The following is a 27,317-nucleotide window of genomic DNA, read 5'->3' as shown; positions in this document are numbered from 1 at the left end:
TTTTTCATGTTTTAGAAACAGCGCCCCTGGGGTGTAAAGACCATGTCTGGTAATGCAGTATTAATGTGAATAGGGCTGAGCTGCAATACCACAGACCGCCCATAGAGAACAGTGGCGCCCATTTAAAGGTAAATGTGTTCTCAAAAAATGGCTCCAAAACTAAATTAGGTTTTTATGTTACATTTATTTTTGTCGGCTTTTATATCACTATATTAAAAAAAAATAAAACACTTGCAGTTTTCACATTATTAGACTCAAAAGTCGTGTTTTTTTACATGACCATTAGTAGCAATGGACTAAATCAGACCCTATTTATTTGTATAAAAATATAAACTGGGCATGTTCTAATCTGGACAAAGGTCATTGTGAAGGGAGGGGGAGGAGGAGGTGAGCTGTGACATCACCTATTGTGAATGGTGGATCCTGTGTTATCTACTGTATATAGCAGTGTTATCAATCATTGTATAAGAGGAGGAGGTGAGCTCTGACATCTCCTATTGTGGATCCTGTGTTATCTACTGTATATAGAAGTGTTATTAGTCATTTTATAGGAGGAGGTGAGCTGTGATATCACCTATCATGAATTGTGGATCCTGTGTTATCTACTGTGACTATAGACATGTTATTAGTCATTGTACAGGAGTAGGTGAGCTGTGATATCACCTATTGTAAATGTGGATCCTGTTTTATCTACTGTATATAGAAGTGTTATTAGTCATTGTACAGGAGGAGGAGGTGAGCTGTGACATCACCTATTGTGAATTGTGAATCCTGTTTTATCCACTGTATATAGAAGTGTTATTAGTCACTGTACAGGAGGAGGGGAGCTGTTACATCACCTATTGTGAATTGTGAATCCTGTTTTATCTACTGTATATAGAAGTCTTATTAGACATTGTACAGGAGAAGGAGGTGAGCTGTGACATCACCTATTGTGAATTGTGAATCCTGTTTTATCTACTGTATATAGAAGTGTTATTAGTCATTGTAAAGGAGGAGGGGGAGAAAGTGAGCTGTGACATCACCTATTGTGAATTGTGGATCCTGTTTTATCTACTGTATATAGAAGTGTTATTAGTCATTGTACAGGAGGAGGAGGTGAGCTGTGACATCACCTATTGTGAATTGTGGCTCCAGTGTTATCTACTCTATATAGAAGTGTTATCAATCATTGTACAAGGGGAGGAGGGGGAAGTGAGCTGTGACATCACCTATTGTGAATGGTGGATCCTGTGTTATCTACTGTATATAGAGTTGTTATCAGTCATTGTATAGGAGGAGGAGGTGAGAGGTGACATCTCCTATTGGAAATAGTGGAACTTGTGTTATCTACTGTATATAGAGTTGTTATCAGTCATTGTATAGGAGGAGGAGGTGAGCTGTGACATTACCTATTGTAAATAGTGGAACCTGTGTTATGTACTGTATATAGAGGTGTTATCAGAAAAATTGTACATGAGAGGGAGGAAGTGAGCTGTGACATCACCTATTGTTTATGGTGGATCCATCCTGTGTTATCTATTGTATATAGAGGTGTTAACAGCTATTGTACAGAAGGTGGTGAGCTGTGGCATCAACTATTGTGAATGGTGGATCATGTATCATTTATTGTGCATAGAGGTGTTATCAGTCACTGTACTGGAGGAGGAGGTGAGCTGTGATATCACCTATTGTGAATGGTGGATCCATATCTAGTGTATATAGAGCAGTTACCTGACTTGTAATCTTGTCTGTAGTAATAAAACTGCTGAAAAGTAATATGCACAGAACAGGGTGTGTGAGTTTAATATTATGCTTAGTGGTTAACTTGAAAATTGCAAAATATGATGAAATAGAAGATTAAAAAAAAAATCAAAACATTTATAAAAATATATTTAACATGAGAACAGATTTAAAGTGGTGGTCCGAATGCTGAAGAAATTTCAAATCTAAATCCCTATCTATTTATTGCCTCAATCTAAACTAATTTCTATTATGGCTGTATTAAAAATTCTCTACTGTTCCCTAACTACACTATCTAACTACTATTGATTTTTTTCCCCTACTTCCTATCTGATGACGCTTTGTTTCAAAATCCCAATGCATGCTGGGATACTCAAACAAAGTGTCATCAGGGGCAGAGGCTTCTGTCACATCCTATGCCATCACCCCTTTAAATGAAGCATCACTAGTGATGTTCGTTTCAGAGGCTGCTCTGTCCCTCCCTGCTCGCTCTGCATTGTGTGATCTGCACAGTGACAACATCCTCTCTGTTGCAAATTTAGATCAGTAGTAGTGATGGGCGAACCCACCGGTGTTCATGTTCGGGAGAGTCGCCCGAAAGTTTTGTAAAGTTCTAGTTCGGGTTCTGAGATAATGCGTACTTGCGTCCGAACACCGAACTTCGACTTTACAATTATGTGATGAGGCAGGGGGGACTGTAATATAATGAATAAACATTGTCATTATACTTATAGGTCCTGCAACGCATCCTGCAGACTCTCGCCGCTTCTGCTTCTGAGTCCGATCATCGCTGTGCCCTCCCAGTAACCACCACTTACGATAGGACCTTCCGTGATGTCATAGCCATGTGACCAGTCACGTGTGAATGTTGTATTATCTCATTGGCTACAGACTGCTCACATGACTATGATGTCATGCAAGGTCCTGTAGTGTCAGTGGATAGGGATGGATGAGCATGCTCACCGATACTCGGTGCTCGCCCCAGCATCTCAGAACTCGATATACTCGGAGAGCGCCGAGTACCGGCAAGATGGTCGGGCAGAAGCTCGGCTCCCCATCCCTGCATGTTGGCGCTCTTTACAGAGTCAGCCCACATGCAGGGATTGGCTGCCACACACTGTAATGCCACAGCCAGTGAATAGCGGTGTGATCGGAGATAACCGTTGCTATAGTAACCCGCTTCTTAGGTTACTATAGCAACTGTGGCAGCGGTGACGTCACCGCTTACTAACCAGCAGCCTCTGCTCACTCATTGAGTGATTAGACAGCACAGGGGAGCAGCAGCGTTCTTTCTTCCCCCGTGCTTTCTGATATAGCAGAGCCAGAAAAAGAAAGAAAGGGGGCTATATTGGTCACTAATTTTTGGGGTTTTGTTTTTGCATGTCAGAAATGCTTATTTCTAAATTTTGTGCAGTTATATTGGTTTACCTGGTGAAAATAAACAAGTGAGATGGGAATAGATTTGGTTTTTATTAAGTTGCCTAATAATTCTGCACAGTAATAGTTACCTGCACAAACAGATATCCTCCTAATGCCTGCTTTACACGCTTCAATATATCTCACAATCCGTCGTTCTGGTCAAGTTGTAAGTGACGCACATCCGGCATCGTTTGTGAGGTATCTGCGTGTGACAGCTACGTACGATCAGGATTGAACGCAAAACCGTTGATCGCAAACACATCGTATCTTTGTCTAGAATTGAACGTTTTGTTGCACGAACCTAGTCAATTGAATCGTGTGACATCCCTCATACGATTTCGGTGTCTGAGGCTATGTGCGCAGGTGTGCGCTCTGCACCACAGCTTAAAAAAGGTCCGCTTCAGAGCGCAGCTGAAAAGCTGCGTTCTGAAGCGCCTCACAATGTCTGTCATTCACTAATCTCTGTCAGCCCGTCACTATCTCTGTCCCTCTCTCTCTGTCCATGTCAGTCTATCCCTCTTACCCCCTCTCTCATACTCACCGATCCCCGGCGCGGCGCTGCACGGTGTTCACACTGCTCTGGCGGCTTTTACTATTTTGAAAAAGCCGGCCGCCCATTAAACAATCTCGTATTCCCTGCTTTCCCCACCCACCGGCGCCTAGGATTGGTTGCAGTGAGACACGCCCCCACGCTGAGTGACAGGTGTCTCACTGCACCCAATCACAGCAGCCGGTGGGCGTGTCTATACTGTGCAGTGAAATAAATAATTAAATAATTTAAAAAAACGGCGTGCGGTCCCCCCCAATTTTGAAACCAGCCAGATAAAGCCATACGGCTGAAGGCTGGTATTCTCAGGATGGGGAGCTCCGCGTTATGGGGAGTCCCCCAGCCTAACAATATCAGCCAGCAGCCGCCCAGAATTGCCGCATACATTAGATGCGACAGTTCTGGGACTGTACCCGGCTCTTCCCGATTTACCCTGGTGCGTTGGCAATCGGGGTAATAAGGAGTTAATTGCAGCCCATAGCTGCCACTAAATCCTAGATTAATCATGTCAGGCATCTCCCCGAGATACCTTCCATGATTAATCTGTAAGTGACAGTAAATAAACACACACCCGAAAAAATCCTTTATTAGAAATAAAAAACACAAACATAAACCCTCGTTCACCACTTTAATAAGCCCGAAAAAGCCCTCCATGTCCGGCGTAATCCAGGATGGTCCAGCGTCGCTTCCAGCTCTGCTGCATGAAGGTGACCGGAGCTGCAGAATACACCGCCGCTCCTGTCAGCTCCATGCAGCTAATGAAGGGAATAGCGCAATCACCCGAGCTGTCACTGAGGTTACCCGCTGTCACTGGATACAGCGGTGGCCGCGGGTAACCTCAGTGACAGCTCAGCTGATCGCGCGGCTGTCTTCAGTTGCTGCGTGGAGCTGACAGGAGCGGCTGTGTCTTCTGCAGCTCTGGTCACCTCCATGCAGCAGAGCTGGAAGCGACGCTGGACCATCCTGGATTACGCCGGACATGGAGGGCTTTTTCGGGCTTATTAAAGTGCTGAACCAGGGTATATGTTTGTGTTTTTTATTTCTAATAAAGGATTTTTTTGGGTTTGTGTGTTTATTTACTGTAACTTAAAGATTAATCATGGAAGGTATCTTGGGGAGACGCCTGACATGATTAATCTAGGATTTAGTGGCAGCTATGGGCTGCTATTAACTCCTTATTACCCCGATTGCCAACGCACCAGGGCAAATCGGGAAGAGCCGGGTACAGTCCCAGAACTGTCGCATCTAATGTATGCGACAATTCTGGGCGGCTGCTGACTGATATTGTTAGGCTGGGGGACTCCCCATAACATGGAGCTCCCCATCCTGAGAATACCAGCCTTCAGCCGTATGGCTTTATCTGGCTGGTATTAAAATTGGGGTGGACCGCACGTCGTTTTTTTTAATTATTTAATTATTTACTTCACTGCACAGTATAGACACGCCCACCGGCTGCTGTGATTGGGTGCAGTGAGACACCTGTCACTCAGCGTGGGGGCGTGTCTCACTGTAACCAATCATAGGTGCCGGTGGTCAGGAAAGCAGGGAATACGAGATTGTTTAATGAGCGGCCGGCTTTTTCAAAATAGTAAAAGCCGCTGGAGCAGTGTGAATGCCGTGCAGCGCCGCGCCGGGGACCGGTGAGTATGAGAGAGGGCTGCTCAATTCAGTTACTCAGGAGTTTAGCAGTCACCGGTGAGTCCTTCACGGGTGACCGCTAATCAGGACGCGACACAGACAGAGCCGCAGCATGACAATGAAGTCGGGTGAAGTTAACCCGAGTTCATTCTGATCGTGCGGCTCTGTCTGTGTCTGCTGTCATCTGCCATTCAGCTCTGCTACATGGCTGTCTGTGTCTGCTGTTAGCGGCCATGTAGCAGAGCTGAATGGCAGATGACATAGTAAAAACGCATCCCTACACATTACACACGCTTGGCAAGTCAATAAATAAAAAAAAAAAAAAAAAGGGTGCCCAATGCATACGTCACAGAACACATGATCTAAAGGATCGCACACAAAATTGATCAATTTAACAGACTACTAATGCTCGTGTGACAGCAAATGAACGACCTACGTGCAATCTCATAAGATCCCATTTGCAACCTGGGCGTGTCACATCGTAAACGTGATTGCACAACAAATTGCAACGTGTAAAGCTGGCTTTAGATAGCCAAATCTAAAAAACCCCACTCCAACTTCCAAAAATATTAAGCTTTGATATCTAGGAGTCTTTTGATTGAAAACATAGTTGTTGATCAATAATAAAAAAAATCCTCTAAAATACAACTTGCCTAATAATTCTGCACACAGTGTATATGGGCCCTTTTCAGTTCAATAACTCATCAAAAATTCACAATTTTTCCTGTTTTAGAGGTAGAAATGGCGCCCCTGACCTCTTGGGCCCCTGTGCGGCTGCAAGAATGATATATCTGCCCCTGCATAAATAGATATTCAGAATTAAATTTCTTCTGCCTTTGGACCCCCTATAAACAATAGGTATTTTTTCTCTCACAAATTCCTTTTCATTTAAAGGGGTTATCTGGGCACTTAAAATTCTTAACAAGCACATGGTGTCAAATAATAATAATTAAAAAAAGTAGCCTCCTAACCAATTCCCTACTCTAGACACTCAAGACTTCCTTGGTCCCACATAATTCCCTGGTCACTCCCTGAAGAAGCAACTAGCGAAATAAGCACTGAGGAGCAGGAAGTCATTTTTCAAAATAACCTCAGATCTGATTATTGTTTTATGGCTATGGTAATCTCATATATGTTTATCTCAGTTAATGGTCTTGTCTTGGCTCTTTGCACATAATATACCTTGAAGTACACTATAGATGTATAAGGTCCAATTCATCTGTACCTTGCACTTGCACTTTATTTACTTCTATTGTCACTATCTCTATATATGTCATCATTGTATCAGATTGAGTGATTTACATTCTTACATTTTTTATTTAATTTTTGTATGTGTGACCATCATGATTTACATTATATATATATATATATATATATATATATATATATACACACATATACAACATATATACATATATATATATATATATATATATATACTGTGTGTGTGTATATATATATATATATATATATATATATATATATATATATATATATAAAATAAATTATAGATCCATACAGTTTGGTCCACTTTTTGTACTGGGCACTGTCCTGCTCTTTTTGCCTACGTCCATTTGTAATATAATACATTTGATTAATTATATAATTGCTAATATAGAATTTCTTATACTGGAGTGTTATTATTTCTTTTTAAGTCCTTGGACTGCCTGCTCTTTATGGACAGCAATGTGACTAGCGCACGCAGTGATTGGAGACAGGGCAGGAAGTACCGAGACAAATGTGGACATGTGACCAACCTGCAGCCAATTAGTGATGAACACATCATTGATACAGCCAGTGATTGGAGACAGGGGAGGCAGTACCAAGACAAACGTGGACATGTGACCCCCCGGCATCCAATTAGTGATAAACACATCATTGAAGCAGCCAGTGATTGACTGCCATAGTCACATGTTTGCAAAACAAACTAGTGGGTTCCTGGTAAGGGTTGGAATGGAAGATGCATGGGTTCGGTAAGGTAAGTATTCATTTATCTTTTTAGCCTTTTATATCATTTTGATTTTATGTCATTGAAGTTAACCCTTTAAGGAAAGGAATAGTAAAGCATTTCTCACTCCATACAGTACAAAGCAGAGGAGTCCGATGCTCTGTTTTCCTCCTTGCAGCATGCAGTATCACATAGACATTGAGGGAGAGATTCTGCAGCTACACACCCCCTCCTCCCTATTTACCGCATTACTCTTGATTTTATATTTATGATGATTAAAAGAGATGGGAAAACGGGAACTATAAACTTTGGTAAGGAAAAGAAGACGCTGCTGTCCTCTAATAACATATTAGATAACTTTATATATTCTCATGTATTAGCAGGTTACATAAAGCCCAAATGAGCTATGTGTTAAATTCACAGCAATCTCATCCACACCACACAGCAGGCCCACATGCAGGAGGACCACGGGTCCCCGGACTTCTCTATTGTACTGGTGTAGTGCTAGGACAGGCTGTGTTCACACTAATGTTTGTCTTTCTACCATTACTAACATATATTTTAGACCCTATGACATCATAGTCCAGAAAACACTGCAGAGCTGCTAGCTGAGCCACACCCCTTATGACATCAGTGTCCAGAGCATACTACAGAGCTGTTACTGAGCCACACCCCTTATGACGACAGTGTCCAGAGCATACTACAGAGCTGTTACTGAGCCACACCCCTTATGACGACAGTGTCCAGAGCATACTACAGAGCTGCTAGCTGAGCCACACCCCTATGACATCAGTGTCCAGAGCATACTACAGAGCTGCTTACTGAGCCACACCCCCTATGACATCAGTGTCCAGAGCATACTACAGAGCTGCTAGCTGAGCCACACCCCCTATGACATCAGTGTCCAGAGCATACTACAGAGCTGCTAGCTGAGCCACACCCCTTATGACATCAGTGTCCAGAGCATACTACAGAGCTGTTACTGAGCCACACTCCCTATGACATCAGTGTCCAGAGCATACTACAGAGCTGTTACTGAGCCACACTCCCTATGACATCAGTGTCCAGAGCATACTACAGAGCTGTTACTGAGCCACACCCCCTATGACATCAGTGTCCAGAGCATACTAGAGAGCTGTTACTGAGCCACACCCCCTATGACATCAGTGTCCAGAGCATACTACAGAGCTGTTACTGAGCCACACCCCCTATGACATCAGTGTCCAGAGCATACTACAGAGCTGTTACTGAGCCACACCCCCTATGACATCAGTGTCCAGAGCATACTACAGAGCCGCTTACTGAGCCACACCCCCTATGACATCAGTGTCCAGAGCATACTACAGAGCTGTTACTGAGCCACACCCCTTATGACATCAGTGTCCAGAGCATACTACAGAGCTGTTACTGAGCCACACCCCCTATGACATCAGTGTCCAGAGCATACTACAGAGCTGCTAGCTGAGCGACACCCCTATGACATCAGTGTCCAGAGCATACTACAGAGCTGTTACTGAGCCACACCCCTTATGACATGTGTCCAGAGCATACTACAGAGCTGCTAGCTGAGCGACACCCCTATGACATCAGTGTCCAGAGCATACTACAGAGCTGCTTACTGAGCCACACCCCCTATGACATCAGTGTCCAGAGCATACTACAGAGCTGCTTACTGAGCCACACCCCCTATGACATCAGTGTCCAGAGCATACTACAGAGCTGCTTACTGAGTCACACCCCTTATGACATCACCATCTACAGAACACTGCAGAGCCACGCCCCAATGACATCATCATCCAGAGGACACTGCAGAGCTGCTATCTAGTCCTTCAAATTGCAGTCAAGAAATCTCTACTCTCTGTGCTTTGAATGGACTATAATTGGAACTAATGACCTGGAGGTCACATTATCACATATGGCAGACAGTAAATTATGCAGTTTGTTAATTTCTGCTAGCCTTTACAATGCTTTAATGTGACTACCTGGAAATACCCCTTTAATTAGCTTTCTAAGAACTTACCCCAAGTGAAAGGTTTTGGAGGTATGACAATTTCTGCACAGTGCAGTGGAACGTGTGAGCACAATATATGCAATAATAAATAAATAAATCAATATATAATCAGTTGAGCATATAATGTGACCTACTGTGCAGAGAGTTTTGGTGAACAGCTGAGAGCAGCAAAGGGTCACCACTGCCCTATGAGATAAAGACCTGTACAAAATTGCAAAAAGCGGATCCACTAACAATATGGATTTTATGAAAGATCATTTTATGTATTGCTTGTTTGATTAATTTACATAAACAACAAAAATATAAAAAGAAAAACATACAGCAGACGGACATCAATGTGAACTCTGCCCTTAGTACAGTGTGGTGCCAGACGGGGACAAAAGTGTAATTATCAAGCACACAAACACTCAGGTTATCAGAATATTGTCTATATATTATCATCACTCCAGAGAAGCCAAATCCAGGGCACAGAAAACAGGGAAATCACTCACCTTGTACAAATTTTTCGGTAGTACAACAAGAACACGCTGTAAAAAGTGCCATAAGGTAAAAAGGTTGTCATACTATGGAGCAAGTATCTGTTCAACTGATGCATTTCTAATACTCTCGTAGAGATTAGTGATCAGATAGTCTGTGCAATTGGCTGCCCCCTTCCATGCCTATATTATACAACTTAACAGGGTAAAGCATCTGTGAGCACGTTCCGCCACAGAACAGGGGCAGGATGGGTAAATGATTGTTGCTGAGGTCTTCCCACTGGGATCTGAAGTTTGTTGGTTGTCATGGTTTGAAATGTGCTGGATCGCGGGATCTGAAAGTGTTGGTTTGCAGGGTCTGAAAATTGTCAGGTACTGGGGTCTAAAAAGTGTCAGATGCCGAGGTCTGAAGTGTGTAAGATGCTGGGCTCTGAAGAGTGTAAGGTGCTGGGGTCTGAAGAGTGCAAGGTGCTGGAATCTGAAAAGTGTAAGATGCTGGGGTCTGAAGAGTGCAAGGTGCTGGGGTCTGAAAAGTATAAGGTGCTGGGGTCTGAAGAGTGCAAAGTGCTGGGGTCTGAAGAGTGTAAAGTGCTAGGGTCTTAAGAGTGCAAGCTGCTGGGGTCTGAAGACTGTAAGATGCTGGGGTCTGAAGAGTGTCAGGTGCTGGGGTCTGAAGAGTGTAATGTGCTGGGGTCTGAAGTGTCATGTGCCAGGGTTGGTAAAGTATCAGGTGACGGGGTCTAAAGAGTGTCAGGTGAGGTCCGAAGAGTGTATGGTGTGCAGCACCCCACGGGGCAGGTGTTTTTAACTTATTCGTTGCCGAGCCGGGGGTGCAGATCCTCTGCGTCATTACGGGGTGGGTTGGTCTGGTTCCGTTGCCCTGAGGCATACAGGAAGGAAAGGATGGCGGTGGACGGGAGGCAGGAGGGAGGATGAGGGTGGTAGTGACGGTTAGGAAAATCTTTTTTAAGATTGTGACGACACCTGTGGTACGCGGCCAAGGATGGGCCGCCGCTGCGGGTGCTACTCTCCGGGGCTGATGGTGAGGGTTGGAGCCGGGATGGTGTCGCTCCCCACAGGCGGAGCAGGATTACCCCGGGGAGGAAGATGGAGGACAGGCGGGGGTTGGTGGTAGTCCCTGATGGCACCACAGCATTGGGCGCCGGTAAAGGAGAGGCAGAGACAGGGGCTGCGGTTCCAGGTCTTTTTACTCACAGGTAGTTCAGGTGCTGCCACAGAGTACCAATCTCTGCCACGATGGGCTCCAGCTGATCCCGGATCCGTGAAAGGTCAAGTCCGGTGTGTGTGTCAGCCTGTGAGCCCTTTCCTCCTTTGATGCGCTAAGTATCGGACCCCCGTGGCGTGAAGTACTTGGGGATCCCGGTGTCAGTAAAGTATCCTGTTCTGTATGCTGATAGCACGGTTCCGTTGTGGTGCCGGTCCTCAACCCCAGATCCTATATGCTATTTGGCTGCAGACTCGTTGGGACAAATCCAGTGACTGTTCTACAGTTAGGTCCAGAAATATTTGGACAGTGACACAATTTTCGCGAGTTGGGCTCTGCATGCCACCACATTGGATTTGAAATGAAATCTCTACAACAGAATTCAAGTGCAGATTGTAACGTTTAATTTGAAGGTTTGAACAAAAATATCTGATAGAAATTGTAGGAATTGTCACATTTCTTTACAAACACTCCACATTTTAGGAGGTCAAAAGTAATTGGACAAATAAACCAAGCCCAAACAAAATATTTTTATTTTCAATATTTTGTTGCGAATCCTTTGGAGGCAATCACTGCCTTAAGTCTGGAACCCATGGACATCACCAAACACTGGGTTTCCTCCTTCTTAATGCTTTGCCAGGCCTTTACAGCCGCAGCCTTCAGGTCTTGCTTGTTTGTGGGTCTTTCTGTCTTAAGTCTGGATTTGAGCAAGTGAAATGCATGCTCAATTGGGTTAAGATCTGGTGATTGACTTGGCCATTGCAGAATGTTCCACTTTTTTGCACTCATGAACCCCTGGGTAGCTTTGGCTGTATGCTTGGGGTCATTGTCCATCTGTACTATGAAGCACCGTCCAATCAACTTTGCGGCATTTGGCTGAATCTGGGCTGAAAGTATATCCCGGTACACTTCAGAATTCATCCGGCTACTCTTGTCTGCTGTTATGTCATCAATAAACACAAGTGACCCAGTGCTATTGAAAGCCATGCATGCCCATGCCATCACGTTGCCTCCACCATGTTTTACAGAGGATGTGGTGTGCCTTGGATCATGTGCCGTTCCCTTTCTTCTCCAAACTTTTTTCTTCCCATCATTCTGGTACAGGTTGATCTTTGTCTCATCTGTCCATAGAATACTTTTCCAGAACTGAGCTGGCTTCATGAGGTGTTTTTCAGCAAATTTAACTCTGGCCTGTCTATTTTTGGAATTGATGAATGGTTTGCATCTAGATGTGAACCCTTTGTATTTACTTTCATGGAGTCTTCTCTTTACTGTTGACTTAGAGACAGATACACCTACTTCACTGAGAGTGTTCTGGATTTCAGTTGATGTTGTGAACGGGTTCTTCTTCACCAAAGAAAGTATGCGGCGATCATCCACCACTGTTGTCATCCGTGGACGCCCAGGCCTTTTTGAGTTCCCAAGCTCACCAGTCAATTCCTTTTTTCTCAGAATGTACCCGACTGTTGATTTTGCTACTCCAAGCATGTCTGCTATCCCTCTGATGGATTTTTTCTTTTTTTTCAGCCTCAGGATGTTCTGCTTAACCTCAATTGAGAGTTCCTTAGACCGTATGTTGTCTGGTCACAGCAACAGCTTCCAAATGCAAAACCACACACCTGTAATCAACCCCAGACCTTTTAACTACTTCATTGATTACAGGTTAACGAGGGAGACGCCTTCAGAGTTAATTGCAGCCCTTAGAGTCCCTTGTCCAATTACTTTTGGTCCCTTGAAAAAGAGGAGGCTATGCATTACAGAGCTATGATTCCTAAACCCTTTCTCCGATTTGGATGTGAAAAGTCTCATACTGCAGCTGGGAGTGTGCACTTTCAGCCCATATTATATATATAATTGTATTTCTGAACATGTTTTTGTAAACAGCTAAAATAACAAAACTTGTGTCACTGTCCAAATATTTCTGGACCTAACTGTAGATGTTTCCTGTGACCCTTTCAGAGTTTGTAGACAACGTGATGTGTATCTGCCCTAGGATTCTGTATCCCGACAGCGTCTGTCCTGTGGAAGCAGCCGCCTGCTTTGTTGTCATTGTGTTGTGTGTTCCGAATTGTTGCCCCCAGCTGGTTCACTACTCTCACTAGGTCAACCTGCTCTTCCCACTGTGTGCTCCTAACTCCCCCTGGTGGTTGCTTCTCCCTGACCCTGAGTCCCCGGGTCCAGTGGATTGGGGAGCCCCTGGTGTGGTGGCGTCCTGTAAACCCACCGCTGTAGTGAGCCCCTGCTGTGATCTGACCCTGGCCCAGTCCCCATTGGGGAGGGCAACCCAGTGTTAGGGATACTTTGCACACTACGACATCGCAGGTGCGATGTCGGTGGGGTCAAATCGAAAGTGACGCACATCCGGCATCGCTGTCGACATCGGAGTATGTGAATCGTTTTTACTACGATTAACGAGCGCAAAAGCGTCGAAATTGTATGATCGGTGTAGCGTCAGTCAATTCCATAATTTTGGAAGGACCGATGTTACGATGTTGTTCCTCGTTCCTGCGGCAGCACACACCGCTGTGTGTGAAGCCGCAGGAGCGAGGAACATCGCCTTACTTGCGTCCCGGCTGCAATGAGGATGGAAGGAGGTGGGCGGGATGTTTACATCCCGCTCATCTCCGCCCCCCTGCTTCTATTGGCCGCCTGCCGTGTGACGTCGCTGTGACGCCGCACGACCCGCCCCCTTAGGAAGGAGGCAGTTCGCCGACCAGAGCGACGTCGCAGGGCAGGTAAGTGCATGTGAAGCTGCCGTAACGATAATTTTCGCTACGGCAGCTATCACAAGATATCGCAGCTGCGACGGGGGCGGGGACTGTCACGCTCGGCATCGCTACCATCGGCTTGCGATGTTGTAGTGTGCAAAGTACCCCTTACTGTTTGTTTGTGTGAGTGGAAACCGATACCGACCTTCCCTGGAGCCGAGATAAGTACTACACCCCAATGGAGGTACAGTACCCTGTGGCGCCTGAAGCCTCAGGGGCACCATGGGTGCCGTGGTCTGAAAAGTGTCAGGTAACCGGGTTATGAAAAGTGTAAGTGGCTGGGGTCTGAAGAGTGTAAGCTGGGGTCTGAAGAGTCTCAGGTACGGAGTCTAAAGAGTGTAGTGTGCCGTGGTCTGAAGAGTATCAGATGCCAGGATCTGAAGAGTCTTGGATGCCAGGTCTGAAGAGTGTAGTGTTCCGGGGTCTGAAGAGTGTCAGGTGCCGGGGTGTGAAGAGTCTTGGGTGCTGGAGTCAGAAGAGTGTCAGGTGCCAAGGTTGGAAGAGTGTCAGGTGCTGGGGTTGGAAAAGTTGCACTATAAATATATCAAAAAGACTGACCCGCACAACCAACAGGTGTCAACAGGTGCTAGCTGAAAACACATTATAGCACACTGAAATGCGAACAATGAATAATGGAACTCTGGTATTGCATTACTGCTATAGGAAGATTTGAAAAAAAGAGATATTTAGCTAATGTATTGGCCAATGCAAGTGAGCCAGGTCACCACGGCAAGGTATATCTCTGAATAACGGGAACCTAACTTGAAATGCCACTATCTGGGTTAAAAACCTCCATGTCTGGGCAGCTAGACTCCTGCTATAAAAGGAAATGAATACAGCCTAGTTAATTCAATAGCAGAGTTCCATTATTCATTGTTAGCATTTTAGAGTGCAGCTGTATGTGTATTGTGGTTATAATGTGTTTTCAGCTAGCACCTGTTCACACCAGTTGGATGTGCGGGTCAGTCTTTTTGATATACGTATTTGTAGTGCACGCTTTCTGATTGAGCACTCCACCCTGTAACCAGCCTGAGCTTATTCCCTTTTATAGCTGGAGTCTACGGTAGCTGCCCAGACATGAAGGTTTTTAAGATAGATTGTGGCATTTCAAGTTAGGTTCCCAGTATACAGAGACTACCTTGCTGTTGGTTTCTGGGCTCACACGCATTGGCCAATACAATAGCTAAATATTTCTTTTTTAAAATATTCCTATAGCAGTAATGTAATACCAGAGTTCCCTTATACCCATTTTTAGCATTTTACTGTGCAGCTGTATGTGTTTTGGGGTTGGAAGAGTGTCAGGAGCTGGGATCGAAAGAATGTCAGGAGCTGGGATCGAAAGAGTGTCGGGAGCTGGGATCGGAAGAGTATAGGGAGCTGGGATCAGAAGAGTGTCGGGTGCTGGGGTTGGAAGAGTGTCAGGAGCTGGGACCGGAAGAGTGTCAGGAGCTGGGATCGGAAGAGTGTCGGGAGCTGGGATTGGAAGAGTGTCGGGAGCTGGGATCGGAAGAGTGTAGGGAGCTGGGATCAGAAGAGTGTCGGGTGCTGGGGTTGGAAGAGTGTCAGGAGCTGGGGTTGGAAGAGTGTCAGGAGCTGGGACCGGAAGAGTGTCAGGAGCTGGGATCGGAAGAGTGTCGGGAGCTGGGATCGGAAGAGTGTCGGAAGCTGGGATCGGAAGAGTGTCGGGAGCTGGGATCGGAAGAGTGTCGGGAGCTGGGATCGGAAGAGTGTCGGGAGCTGGGATCGGAAGAGTGTCGGGAGCTGGGATCGGAAGAGTGTCGGGAGCTGGGATCGGAAGAGTGTCAGGTTCTACAGTATGAACAATCTCAGGTGCTGGGATCTGTAGAGTGAAGGGTTCTGGGGGCGAAAGAGTGTTGGGAGCCAGGGCGTAGAGGGTGCGCTACTCATGATTTATCACTAGACTGCACAAAAAAATTGCACACATTATTATATAGATCTCTTAGCTGTAAGGAGCTGGATTCATTGAATGCTCAGTTGAGTGTCACTTCCATTTTGAGATGGATTTATAAAGTAGGGGATCTAAGAAATTAAAGAGGTTGGTACAAGATTTAATGAAAGGGAACAACCCGATTAGGTAATTTACATGAGCAGAATTGTGCCCAAATACAATGGCCGACGATTACATAAGAGTTAATCAGCGCTCTTTTAATGGCCCGTTCACATGGGCCAATACGAAGGAACAACTGTTAATACAGTTGCTGTGATCTCATATGACATGTTTGTTTTCGGCAGCACATCCCACTTACATGGTCCAATGTGCTGCAGACAATGATGATTTGGTCATGGTGCAATGGTGCAATTAATTCTGAATGCTTATTTGTAAACATGCCGCCATTAGAGCTGTGTGTTGGTTGTGACGGGTGCTTGGACTGATGACCATTTTGCCGCATCGAGTATAATGCTGACTTGCCGGGTTTGTCGTGTTTTATGGATTTCCATAAATGTGTGGTCTATTTCACATTTTGAGGGAATATTTCAGTCTAAAGTTGTGGTGAGATCCATCATAAATCACTGTTGAGTCAAGTCCTGCAGCTTCACGTTACACAGGAGCCATCACTAGGGTGACGTTTTGGGAACCCCAAAGCCTCAAATAATAGAATTCTGGGTCATATATAACCATAAACTAAGGCCCCTACAATTGAGAGGGGCTTTTTGGCATTTTACTCAAAGATTTGCAAGTTACTGTCCAGACCTGACACCTCCAGGCAGGTTTACCTATTGCGCCAATTCAAGACTGGTCCATAAAGAAAAAGCTACACACAATATTACTGATGGAGCTGGTATTGACATGAAGGATGGTGGAGTGACATGAGTACATAATGTCATGTGTGCGTACCTGAGGGTTCAGTGCCCTGCGTTGCGCTTCGGGATAACTTAGTCTTGGTGGATTTGCTTGTGGTCCTTGCAGGCACCGGAGAGGCTGAGGGGCTGTCACCGCGAATGGTGGAGAGGTCTTGCATGCTGAAGCTCCTTAGTCTTTCTGATAGTGCTCCCTGCCCCTTGGGGAAAAGAAAACATATTTGTTTATTTTTTTAAAGAGTTGGACAGGCGCCCTTATAAAACAACAGTCACAAGCAAGAAATACACATGATACCGAACAGTTGGGAGAGTGGTTTGCGATCTGAAGAAGCCCCATGGCCAGTGTCTTCTAAAGGATATAGACACTTTTTCGGGCAATTGTATTTTTACATCAATACATGTATTTTTGGCTAAAGATAATATTTGCAATAGGGTTCCATTAAAATTTTAACCGCCTAGCTTCAACAGTGGACAAATTCTCTGCTCCTGATAAAGATTATTTGTGGCATTGCTATGTGGTCTTCAGACTGGAGGCTGGAATGGAGCAATGGAGAATGAAATGGAAGTCTATGCTCTTCAGAGATGAGTCCTGCTTTTGTGTTTGATAGAATGATAGTCAGAAATTAATCTCCAGACCATGTTGGCAACACTATGAAGAGGTCTTCACGCAGGTGTCACGTGTGACAGACAGTCATATGGTTTCTGACCATAGAAGGTCACAGCGTTTGGATACGCAGAATGCTCCCTGACTTTCCATTGTTCCTTCTGTCCGTATTCATTGGTATAGGTAGCTTTCCTGCTGGATTCATCTCTCTCCATTTTGGACCCAGCAGGAGCTCGCCTTCCACAGCTACTGATCATCAGCATTATCTTGGTGTTTTCATACTCCTTCTCTCCTTGGACTGGTGCTGGTGATATTATTTAGTTCCTTCAAGCCGAGGTTGCAAGCAGGTGGCTTTTTACTCCTTTGTGGAATCATTGCTGAAAACTCTGCTAAACTTCTACCTGAGTCATCTGTAGATACGTAGGTCATGTATTTTCCCCCTCTGTGTCCTCCTTGTGTCATCTATAGTGTTTAGTGGGGTTGACGAAGAGCTCATCCCATCCGTTCCCTATTCAAGCCCCAGCACTAGGGATACCTAGGGTGAGGTATCCAGCTCGGCGCATCGGTGTGGAACCTATCTAGGGAGGAGAGGGACCCCAAGGACCGTCAGTAGGTTCGGTCAGGGGTCACCATCTTACCTTTACCTAGACACAGGGTTTTCTTTCCCTTTTGCCGTGCCCTTGGTACTTCCCCGTAGGTAGCGTGACAGCAGGAACATCACACTGGTCCTACTCCCGGAATTAAGATGTGGGGTGGTATAATGTACAATAGCCAGACACCTCTAGTCTTCATTCCAGGTGCACTAACAGCTCGCCGACACAATGATTTGTTCCTGGAACTAGTGGAGCAGCTATATCTACAAAGTGTCCGTGGAGCCATTTTTCAACACGACAGCACTACACCGCATGTTGCTTGTACCACTGTGAGCAGCCTGCTTGACCTAAACATGCTCCCCTGGCTGCAGCATCTCTGGGCTTGTCTCCCTTCGAGCACATCTTGGACATCATTGCTCAGAAATTGCACAGGGAGCTTCCAGCAGCGGATCTTGATGATTTTTGAGTTCAAGTGCATTCAGCGCAACAGAACATTCCTCAGACGACCATTAATAACCTCATTGATAGCTGCCAAGTGTGTAAGTGCTGGGATTTCTGCATGTAGCGCTCATGTGACGTCCTGGACTAGCCAGGTAGTCACATATAGCGCCCCGCATAACACCTGTCCCTCACTAGGTAACACCAGCCAACTACATTAAACCCTAGTCACCTCCCTCAGTGCTTGATGTTCACACCAGGGGGAGGAGACAGGTGGTTGGCCACGCCCACCGAGGAGTTCACAGGTTATGAGGCAGGAAAAGACAAGTTCAGTTTTGGAGTGGAGTGTAGTTCAAGTCTGAAGGCAGGCTTGTGCCTGTGCCAAGGCCTGCAACTCTGTGTCAGGTGTCTGGGTTGGAGTCCGGGCACCTTTGGCTAGGAGGCATACGGTGGCCTCAGCCTGCAGGAGCCGGGAAGACGGAACCGTGGTGGACTGGGACATTCTAGTGGCCCGCCAGTACCGACCCGGGGAACCGACTGGAAACCGGAGCACAAAGGGGGGTACTCAGACCCAGAAGTTAGGTCCAGAAGCTACTGGGGGCTAGCTAATTAACTGATTGAGGCTAGTACTTTAGGTCCTTTCCCAACCAAAGTCCCGACTGAAGACAACAGCCCAACGAGGGGGATAGAAAGCCACCGCACAGGCAGAGAGATCCCACGGGCCAGCGTCTGCGGGCAAAGGGCTCTCCCGACATCCACAAAGCCGGGGAGCGGACTCCTGACGCTGAAGCGCAGGAAGCCCAACAATACACAACACGGTGCAGGAGAAAGGCAGAAACGGGTGGGGTACCAGACGCAGCTGGCTGCGGGCACCGACCACCATCATCTTGGTTTACCATAGACTTGTGTCTGTCACTAATCGTGAGTACAACAGTGCCCTCTGGCCGCGCACCTCCCTGCACCGCCCATCACACAGCACCCAACGGGTCCTGGGGCCACCATCCCTACCCACGGAGGGGTTAACATCTTGCTGCACAACATCTCCTCTGGGTGCCCAGTAACCGCAGCGGTGCTGTCCACCTTCACCACAACCCATGGGTGGCGTCACGAACTTAAAACACGGCTCCGGCCGTACACCTACGTCCCCTTAAAGCACCAGTTCCCCCTTCAGATCGAAGTGGACCACAGGGCCCCTGGGTCCGGAGACGCTCGAGCCACCACCCGGTGAGTCCGGACCCGAGCGGCTCGGTTGCAGCCAAGCGTGGGTTGGTACACTCATACTCCATGATGAATAAATTGAGGGGTTTTGAAAATTTAGTTTTCATTTTTTCACTATTTCCATAGTATTAACATGTCTATCCATCCTGTAAGTTCCATCATTCCAGGACTTTTCCTTCCTGGTCCTGCAATTTCAAAGTTGAGGAACATAATTGGGAATATGATAGAACTTGTCTCAGCTCCAAGACTCATGGCGTTTACTCAGTTCACATCCATCTCTAGGAGCCGTAGTCAAAACATGTCACTAGTAATATAAAATACAGCTGGAATAGTTTGAGAGAAGAAACCAAATCTTCAGACTCCGGAGACGGTGATTTATATCGCTGTTTGGCAGGGCTGTGTATTTTGTGCTGCCAAGTCCTGGCCCAATGCTGAATGATGTTATTCTAAGGATCACAGTCTGCGGCGGCAGATCACGTATAATCCGCATTGTACTCATGTCAGGATCCAATAGCTACAATCTGCAGCCCAGCCTCGTAACCTGAGGCTCCTGGCCCTGGTGCAAAATGTGTACCAGGACCTCCTGAAGCATCATCCTCCATTTATAATGCTGCTGGCTTCCCCTGTAACACAGGGGTCACTGGGCGCTGTCCAGCATCGGGCCCAGATGTGACTGCAACCACTGTACATAATGGAAATAATAATATACCCGGCATCTGCCCTGATTTTCGGTTTTATGTCATAACACAATGAAAATATTAGCAATTTTCCAATATACGGTATGTTTACATTTCTTGCCATATTCAACATCTCTGTTTGCTGTCAATAAATTAAAACAGTTGACAGCACTATAGAAATGGAGAGAGCAGAGCACACATGTATGGAGTGAAGTCATGGCGGCTGCACGAAGGAGAAATGTGAATCGTAATGCCCCCACCCCAGGATCACAAGAGCCCAGGAGGTCCCAGCTTAGTGTCCAGTGCCCAGGAGGTCGCCCCTTTGTGTGCAGTGCCCAGGAGGTCGCCCCTTTGTGTGCAGTGCCCAGGAGGTCGCCCCTTTGTGTGCAGTGCCCAGGAGGTCACCCCTTCATGTACAGTGCCTAGGAGGTCGCAGTGACGACATGGACTTTGTCAGTGCGTAGCAAGGGTTAAAGTTTCTTAACATTCAGCCGGACATGAAGATATTTTGTTTATAAACGGGGGATAAGCCCTCATTGTTTCATTTCATTGAATCTAGTGTTAGGGTCATGTCACACACAACGACAGCGATGACGACGTCGCTGCTAAGTCGCCATTTTCTGTGACGTAGCAGCGACCTTGCTAGCGATGTCGCTGTGTATGACATCCAGCAACGACCTGGCCCCTGCTGTGAGGTCGCCGGTTGTTGCTGAATGTCCTGGACCATTTTTTAGTTGTTGCTCTCCCGCTGTGAAGCACACATCGCTGTGTGTGACAGCGAGAGAGTAACGAACTGAATGTGCAGGGAGCAGGGAGCCGAGTTCTGCGGACGCTGGTAACCAATGTAAATATCGGGTAACCAAGCAAAGGCTTTGCTTGGTTACCCGATATTTACCTTTGTTACCAGAGTCCGCAGCTTCTTGAAGCTGGCTCCCTGCTCCCTGGTACATCGGGTAACTATAAGCGAAGCGCTTTGCTTAGTAACCCGATGTATACTATGGTTACCAAGCACAGTGTCGTTTCACGGGTCGCTGGTGGCTGGTGGCTGATCTCTGATCGCTGTGGAGATCTGCCTATTTGACAGCTCACCAGCGACCTTGTAGCGATGCTCCAGCAATCCCTGCTAGGTCAGATCGCTGGTGGGATCGCTGGAGTGTCGCTTAAGTGTGACGGTACATTTAAAGTTCTTATTAACTCATGTAATTACCTTGACCAGAGAGGATCAGATACCCAGACAAATCAATTGTGCGAACCTCCATTGTATTGTTGGATGCAATGTGGCTGGGCTGTCTCCCTTGTTACTGTCAGAGACCATTATTAATAGGGATACTTTACATGTGGCTTGAGATCTAGCCAATAAGAGCCCAGTCTTATCCACCAATCGTGAAGACCCCAATGATCTGAATGGAGAGCTCAGGGATATAAGAAGGAGGACTGTCCATTGCCCCGGTAGACTCTTGCTACATGATACCAATCTAGGATCTGCGTATCCAATTGCGAAGCCATAGCTGAACCTGGATTATAACACTACATGGACTTTAGTATCGAATGCAAGGATTTGGCTGAGATATCAAGGACTACCTAAGGAAGGAATCCAGCTCGGGACAATACAGTCACCGGACTACAGACTTTGTGGACCTCAGACAGCTTCCTAAATCTGGCGTTATTCCATTCTTGGTGGGTGCCCGCCGAAAGCGGGGTGCTGCTGGTTTGGAGTAAGTAGCCCTGGAAGCTCTGAGGCACGGACATATTCTAATCCCTGGTGAGTCAGCGGAAGGGTGAGAAACTGGTGCCGGTTACATTCTGTGGTTTCGCTGGTTATGTGCCATATGCCGTTAATTGTTTGGGGATCCAATAAAGTCTTAATATTGTGATTCCCTCACCCTGTGTTGTCTGAGTAGTGTTCCGTCCTCGGTTAAGGAGGTTGGGCGTTTAGTTGGGATGAGCCCTGGGACATGCTGTCTTTCTAAAGGCGGCCGGGTCAGCGGACGAGAGCACCCACTGACCCCAGTGTCTCCACAGTCGCCTCTTTGTGTATAGTGCCAAGGAGGTCGCCCGTTTGTGTACAGTGCCCAGGAGGTCGCCACTTTATATGCAGTGCCCAGGAAGTCACCCCTTTGTCTGCAGTGCCCAGGAGGTCAACCCTTTGTGTGCAGTCCCAGGAGGTCTCCCCTTTATATGCAGTGCCTAGGAGGTTGACCCTTTATATGCAGTGCCCAGGAGATCACCGCTTTGTGTGTAGTGCCCAGGAGGTCAACCCTTAGTGTGCAGTGCCGAGGAGGTCGCTCCTTAGTGTGCAGTGCCCAGGAGGTCGCCGCTTTATGAACAGTGCCTAGGAGGTTGCCCCTTTATATGCAGTGCCCAGGAGGTCACCCCTTTTGTGCAGTGCCCAGGAGGTCACCCCTTAGTGTGCAGTGCCCAGAAGGTCACCGCTTTGTGTGTAGTGCCCAGGAGGTCAACCCTTAGTGTGCAGTGCAGAGGAGGTCACTTATTAGTGTGCAGTGCCCAGGATGTCTCCCCTTTGTGTGTAGTGCCCAGGAGGTCAACCCTTAGTGTGCAGTGCCCAGGATGTCGCTGCTTTGTGTGTAGTGCCCAGGAGGCCACCACTTTCTGTGCAGTGCCCAGGAGGTTGCCCGTGTGTACAGTGCCCAGGAGGTCACTCGTGTGTGTATAGTGTCCAGGAGGTCGCCACTTTATATGCATTGCCCAGGAGGTCACCCCTTTGTCTGCAGTGCCCAGGAGGTCAACCCTTTGTGTGCAGTTTCAGGAGGTCTCCCCTTTATATGCAGTGCTCAGGAGGTTGCACATGTATGTACAGTGCCTAGGAGGTTGACCCTTTATCTGCAGTTCCCAAGAGGTCGCCCCTTTGTGTGCAGTGCCCAGGAGGTCACCACTTTGTGTGTAGTGCCCAGGAGGTCAACCCTTAGTGCAGTGCCGAGGAGGTCGCTTATTAGTGTGCAGTGCCCAGGAGGTCTCCACTTTATGTACAGTGCCTAGGAGGTTGCCCCTTTATGTGCAGTGCCCAGAAGGTCGCTCCTTTGTGTGCAGTGCCCAGGAGGTCGCTCCTTTGTGTGCAGTGCCCAGGAGGTCTCCCCTTTGTGTGTAGTGCCCAGGAGGTCAACCCTTAGGGGTACTTTGCACGCTGCGACATCGCAAGCCGATGCTGCGATGCCGGGCGCAATAGTCCCCGCCCCCGTCGCACATGCGATATCTTGTGATTGCTGCCGTAGCGAACATTATCGCTACGGCAGCTTCACATGCACTCACCTGCCCTGCGACGTCGCTCTGGCCGGCGATCCGCCTCCTTCCTCAGGGTGGTGGGTCGTGTGGCGTCACAGCGGCGTCACATGGGAGGTGGCCAATAGCAGCGGAGGGGTGGAGATGAGCAGGATGTAAACATCTCGCCCACCTCCTTCCTTCCGTATAGCAGCCGAGACGCAGGTAGGAGATGTTCCTCGTTCCTGCGGCTTCATACACAGCGATGTGTGCGGCCACAGGAACGAGGAACAACATCGTACCTGTCACTGCACCGGCATTATGGAAATTTCGGACCCTACACCAATGATACGATAACGACGCTTTTGCGCTCGTTAATTGTATCAAAAAGGATTTGCACACTACGATATCGACTCCGATGCTGGATGTGCGTCACTTTCGATTTGACCCCACCGACATCGCACCTGCGATGTCGTAGTGTGCAAAGCCCGCCTTAGTGTGCAGTGCCCAGGAGGTCGCTGCTTTGTGTTTAGTGCCCAGGAGGTTGCCCCTTAGTGCACAGTGCACAGAGCTCTCTGCAAAGTACAATCAACAGCTTTTTCCCTCTAAATGATGGCTCTATGATGGCTCTAGTGGTCTCCTGGTTGGACTGCCAAGTGTTGAATGTAGAGAGCAATAGAGTTAATATTAGTAATAATAATTATTATTATTTTTATTATTATTATTATTATTACTACATTAAAAAAGTAACCTGCTATATTATTACACTAAACCTGAAACATACAGACTTAAAAAAAATAGTGCAAATATATTCAATAGATTTACATATTTCTGCAACTTTATTTCCATTAAAGAAAAGAAGAGGTGAGAGTGGTGGTTATTAAGAATTTATAAAATGCATATGTACGAGACATGACCAGATACAGCCTGTGCCTTCTAGCTATAGAACAGATCTGTCATCTGCCAGTGTGAGCCCTCCCTCCAGAGATAGTGAAGAGACTCTGCTGACTCACCCCCAGACTACTCAGCAAAGTTATAAACTGCTCAAATGTTCCATTTTCGATTTGCAGGGGGAAAAAAAAAAGTTTCTTTACAAACGTGACAATATTTTTCTTTTATCTTCACTATGTATGTACTGTGCTGTTGCATCCATTACCTTAGCAGCGGCTGTGACTGCAGCTGAGGCAGCAACATTAAGACCTCTCTTGCCAAAATGAACCAGGGCATCGTAACTGCGATCTTTTGCTTGGATGAGACATTCATCAATTTCCTAAAGTAAAAGATAATGCACTTATTATCAGGAAAATCAAATTATACTCATTCTGGAAGGAGGAGTGAAGGATAGGGGTGGGGAGATGGTCAGCATGCTGCATACACCCCCCTCCCCCCAACCTGCCATTGCTCAGGAAGGGTGGCGGCTGTAAACTATATGTCGGAGCAGGGAATGAGCCTAAAACAGTTGGGGGCATGGTGTCCCTATAATGCAAGTTTGGGTGGGAGGAGTACTGGCATTTTTAGGGGAGGGTAAAATATGGTACAAGGACTGTGATTGCCTCACTGCATACCTGGTAAGAGCGGTATCAGCGGTCAACCACGTTGAGTTTACCACGATGAAGACATGGTTAACTTGCATGTGGGGCACCAGCTGCTCGGCACTGCCCCCAGGATGTTGTGGGCCTGGCAATCATGAAAGTAGGGGTAGGTGAGCATGGCTGTCCTGCTTTAATATTGAGAGGTAGAGTCATGCGGACCTCCGACTCAGGGAGTGCTGGTTCATAGTGTAAAAATGTAAAATATAAGTTGGAGCCTGCCACAAATTATTTCCAAAAATTATAAACTTATTATGTGCTTTTTTTCATTTTTATAAAGGTTAAATTCCTTGTGCACACTTTATTACTAGAGATGATCGGACCCGTGGATATTCGAGTTCGCCAAATCCACACAGACTGAAAAAAAGCTTGGCTCGGGAACTGAACTTGACCCGAACTTGACAACAAATTCTATACAAGTCAATGGGGATGAGAAGTTCTGTGCTGAAAAATGGTCATAGTAAGAGGTAGGGGGCTGCAAAATGAAGCTAAATGGCAATCTAGCAGTCAGGTGACCAGAGTTCACATTGGGGGCTCCCCGCTGCCATCAGTGAACTAAGATGAACCCATTGTCAGACTGCTGTGCGGCCGTGTCACGCACTCCAGCAGTCCGGCAATCCGGCAGTGGGTTCACTAGCGGTCACAGTTGGTACCATGAGAACCAGGCTGTGACCTCCAGTGAGCTCACTGATGCCACTGCTTCTCACAGCCTGGGGTTCCCCACAGGCATCAGTATGATCCAGAGTCTGCAGTGATCGGCCGCATTTTCCATCATTGCAGACCCCAGATGTAGCAGAGCCGGGATCATCATAGGACATCGTGTGGATTACATCGGACCTGCAGGGGTGTTTTGGGGGGGTTAATAAAGGGGTAAAAGGGGTTGTGTGTATTTTATTTCAAATAAAAGGATTTTTTTGGTGTTTGTATTTATTTTTTTTTTACTTACAAGTTAGTAATGGGGGTGTGTTTCATAGACCCCTCCCAATTACTAACCTAGGGCTTGGTGACATCTGTGATTTTTTTTTATATCAGCCCCATATATTACCTTGATTGCCACTGCACTAGTGCAATCGGGATGAGCCAAGCAAAGAGCCAGAATTGGTGCATCTTAAGAGGCGCCACTTCTGGGGTGGCTGCGGGCTGCTGTTTTCAGTCTGGGAGGGGCCAATAACCATAGCTCTTCCCACCCTGATATATCAGCCCTCAGCACTTTGGCTGGTTATCAAAAATGGGGGAATCCCACACCATTTTGTTTAATCCCCTCTATTTTTGATAACCAGCTACAGTAAGCTGACTGTTGGTGGTTGCAGCCTGCTACTGCTTTACCCATGCTGGATATCAAAAATAGGGCATCATTTTTATTTTTTTACAGTACTTGACATGGCTGTGATAGGGCCAGAGGTGCCCGCAGCGTAAAAGCTTGCTGATTGGCTGCTCTACAACCTTTTAATAAGCTTTATTCGGATTACAAACCCGAACAGGAACCTGATGTACAGGTAAAAGTTTGTGTTTGGGTCCCAGACTTGAACACTCGGTGTTCAGCACAAACCCCGAACTTTACAGTTTGGGTTCGCTCATCCCCGCTTATTACTTTAACTGGAAGGTGGTGATTTCCAAAGAGGTTCTGCAGCAATATCTTTCTATTTATCCCTCGCCTCCCAAAAAACTTGAGATTATTACTTTACCTTTTCCTTTGAGGAAAGTGTGGGATGCACAAATTTTCTATAGAGAAGGCTCGATCCTTTCGTGTAGGGAGACAGCAGCCAGGCCACAAAAGCAATTTTCAGCTCATAGTAAAATGGAAACCTACAAGACATAACACATTATTCAGTCAATATCCTAATAACTGCTATATATCTTATCTAATACTCAGAAATATAAACATCAGGAATTTTGATCCTGTTTTTGTCGGCTCATAAAGTGTGTCTGTACATGTTAACTATTTTCTATAGACATTCCTGGATCAAAAACATATCTCGTTGCAGGAAAAACACCATATAAACAAATGTGTGTTTTGCTGCAATTTTTATGCATTTTTTTCACATTCATTAGAATGGGTGAAAAAAATTTACAAAATGCTAAAAAAAATTACATACTGCAGGATGCTTCAAATGTGCAAGGAAAAAAATTAAGGCGAATGCATGAGATTTCAGAAGTCAGATTTCAGAAATCTCATTTAATTTCATGGGCAGTAAAATACTGCATTTTTTGGGGAAAACACGACATGTGAACACACCTGAAAGGGTCTGTTTCCGTTAAACCCAGACCAAGCATTAATCCCTTTACTGCTCTTGAAAAAAATAGACTTTATTCAGGGTATAAGCACAATGTCTGTTTTTAGGAGCCACCGAAGCCACTTCAAGAGCAGAATGGCGGTCTTTTTCCTTAAGTGTCTGTGCTGGCACTTT

At 46.4% G+C, this 27,317-nt stretch overlaps 1 protein-coding gene across 3 annotated transcripts in view; it reads right to left on the bottom strand.

Annotated features, from left to right (window-relative positions):
* Positions 1–27,317, bottom strand: part of REEP1 (receptor accessory protein 1) — a 172,301-nt gene that overhangs the window by 59,420 nt on the left and 85,564 nt on the right. For 2 of the 3 annotated variants that reach the window (XM_075346788.1, XM_075346787.1), the window contains exons 4-7: positions 26,595–26,715; positions 24,477–24,590; positions 16,612–16,774; positions 9,777–9,812 (exon numbers count right to left, since the gene is read on the bottom strand). In XM_075346788.1, coding sequence (XP_075202903.1) covers positions 9,777–9,812; positions 16,612–16,774; positions 24,477–24,590; positions 26,595–26,715 — 434 coding nt within the window. The remainder of the gene's footprint in view (positions 1–9,776; positions 9,813–16,611; positions 16,775–24,476; positions 24,591–26,594; positions 26,716–27,317) is intronic. The other variant, XM_075346789.1, reaches the window with a different exon arrangement.

This window comes from Anomaloglossus baeobatrachus, chromosome 1 (assembly GCF_048569485.1).
Source record: "Anomaloglossus baeobatrachus isolate aAnoBae1 chromosome 1, aAnoBae1.hap1, whole genome shotgun sequence".
Lineage (NCBI taxonomy): Eukaryota > Metazoa > Chordata > Amphibia > Anura > Aromobatidae > Anomaloglossus > Anomaloglossus baeobatrachus.
This window is presented reverse-complemented; position numbering and strand designations above follow the sequence as displayed.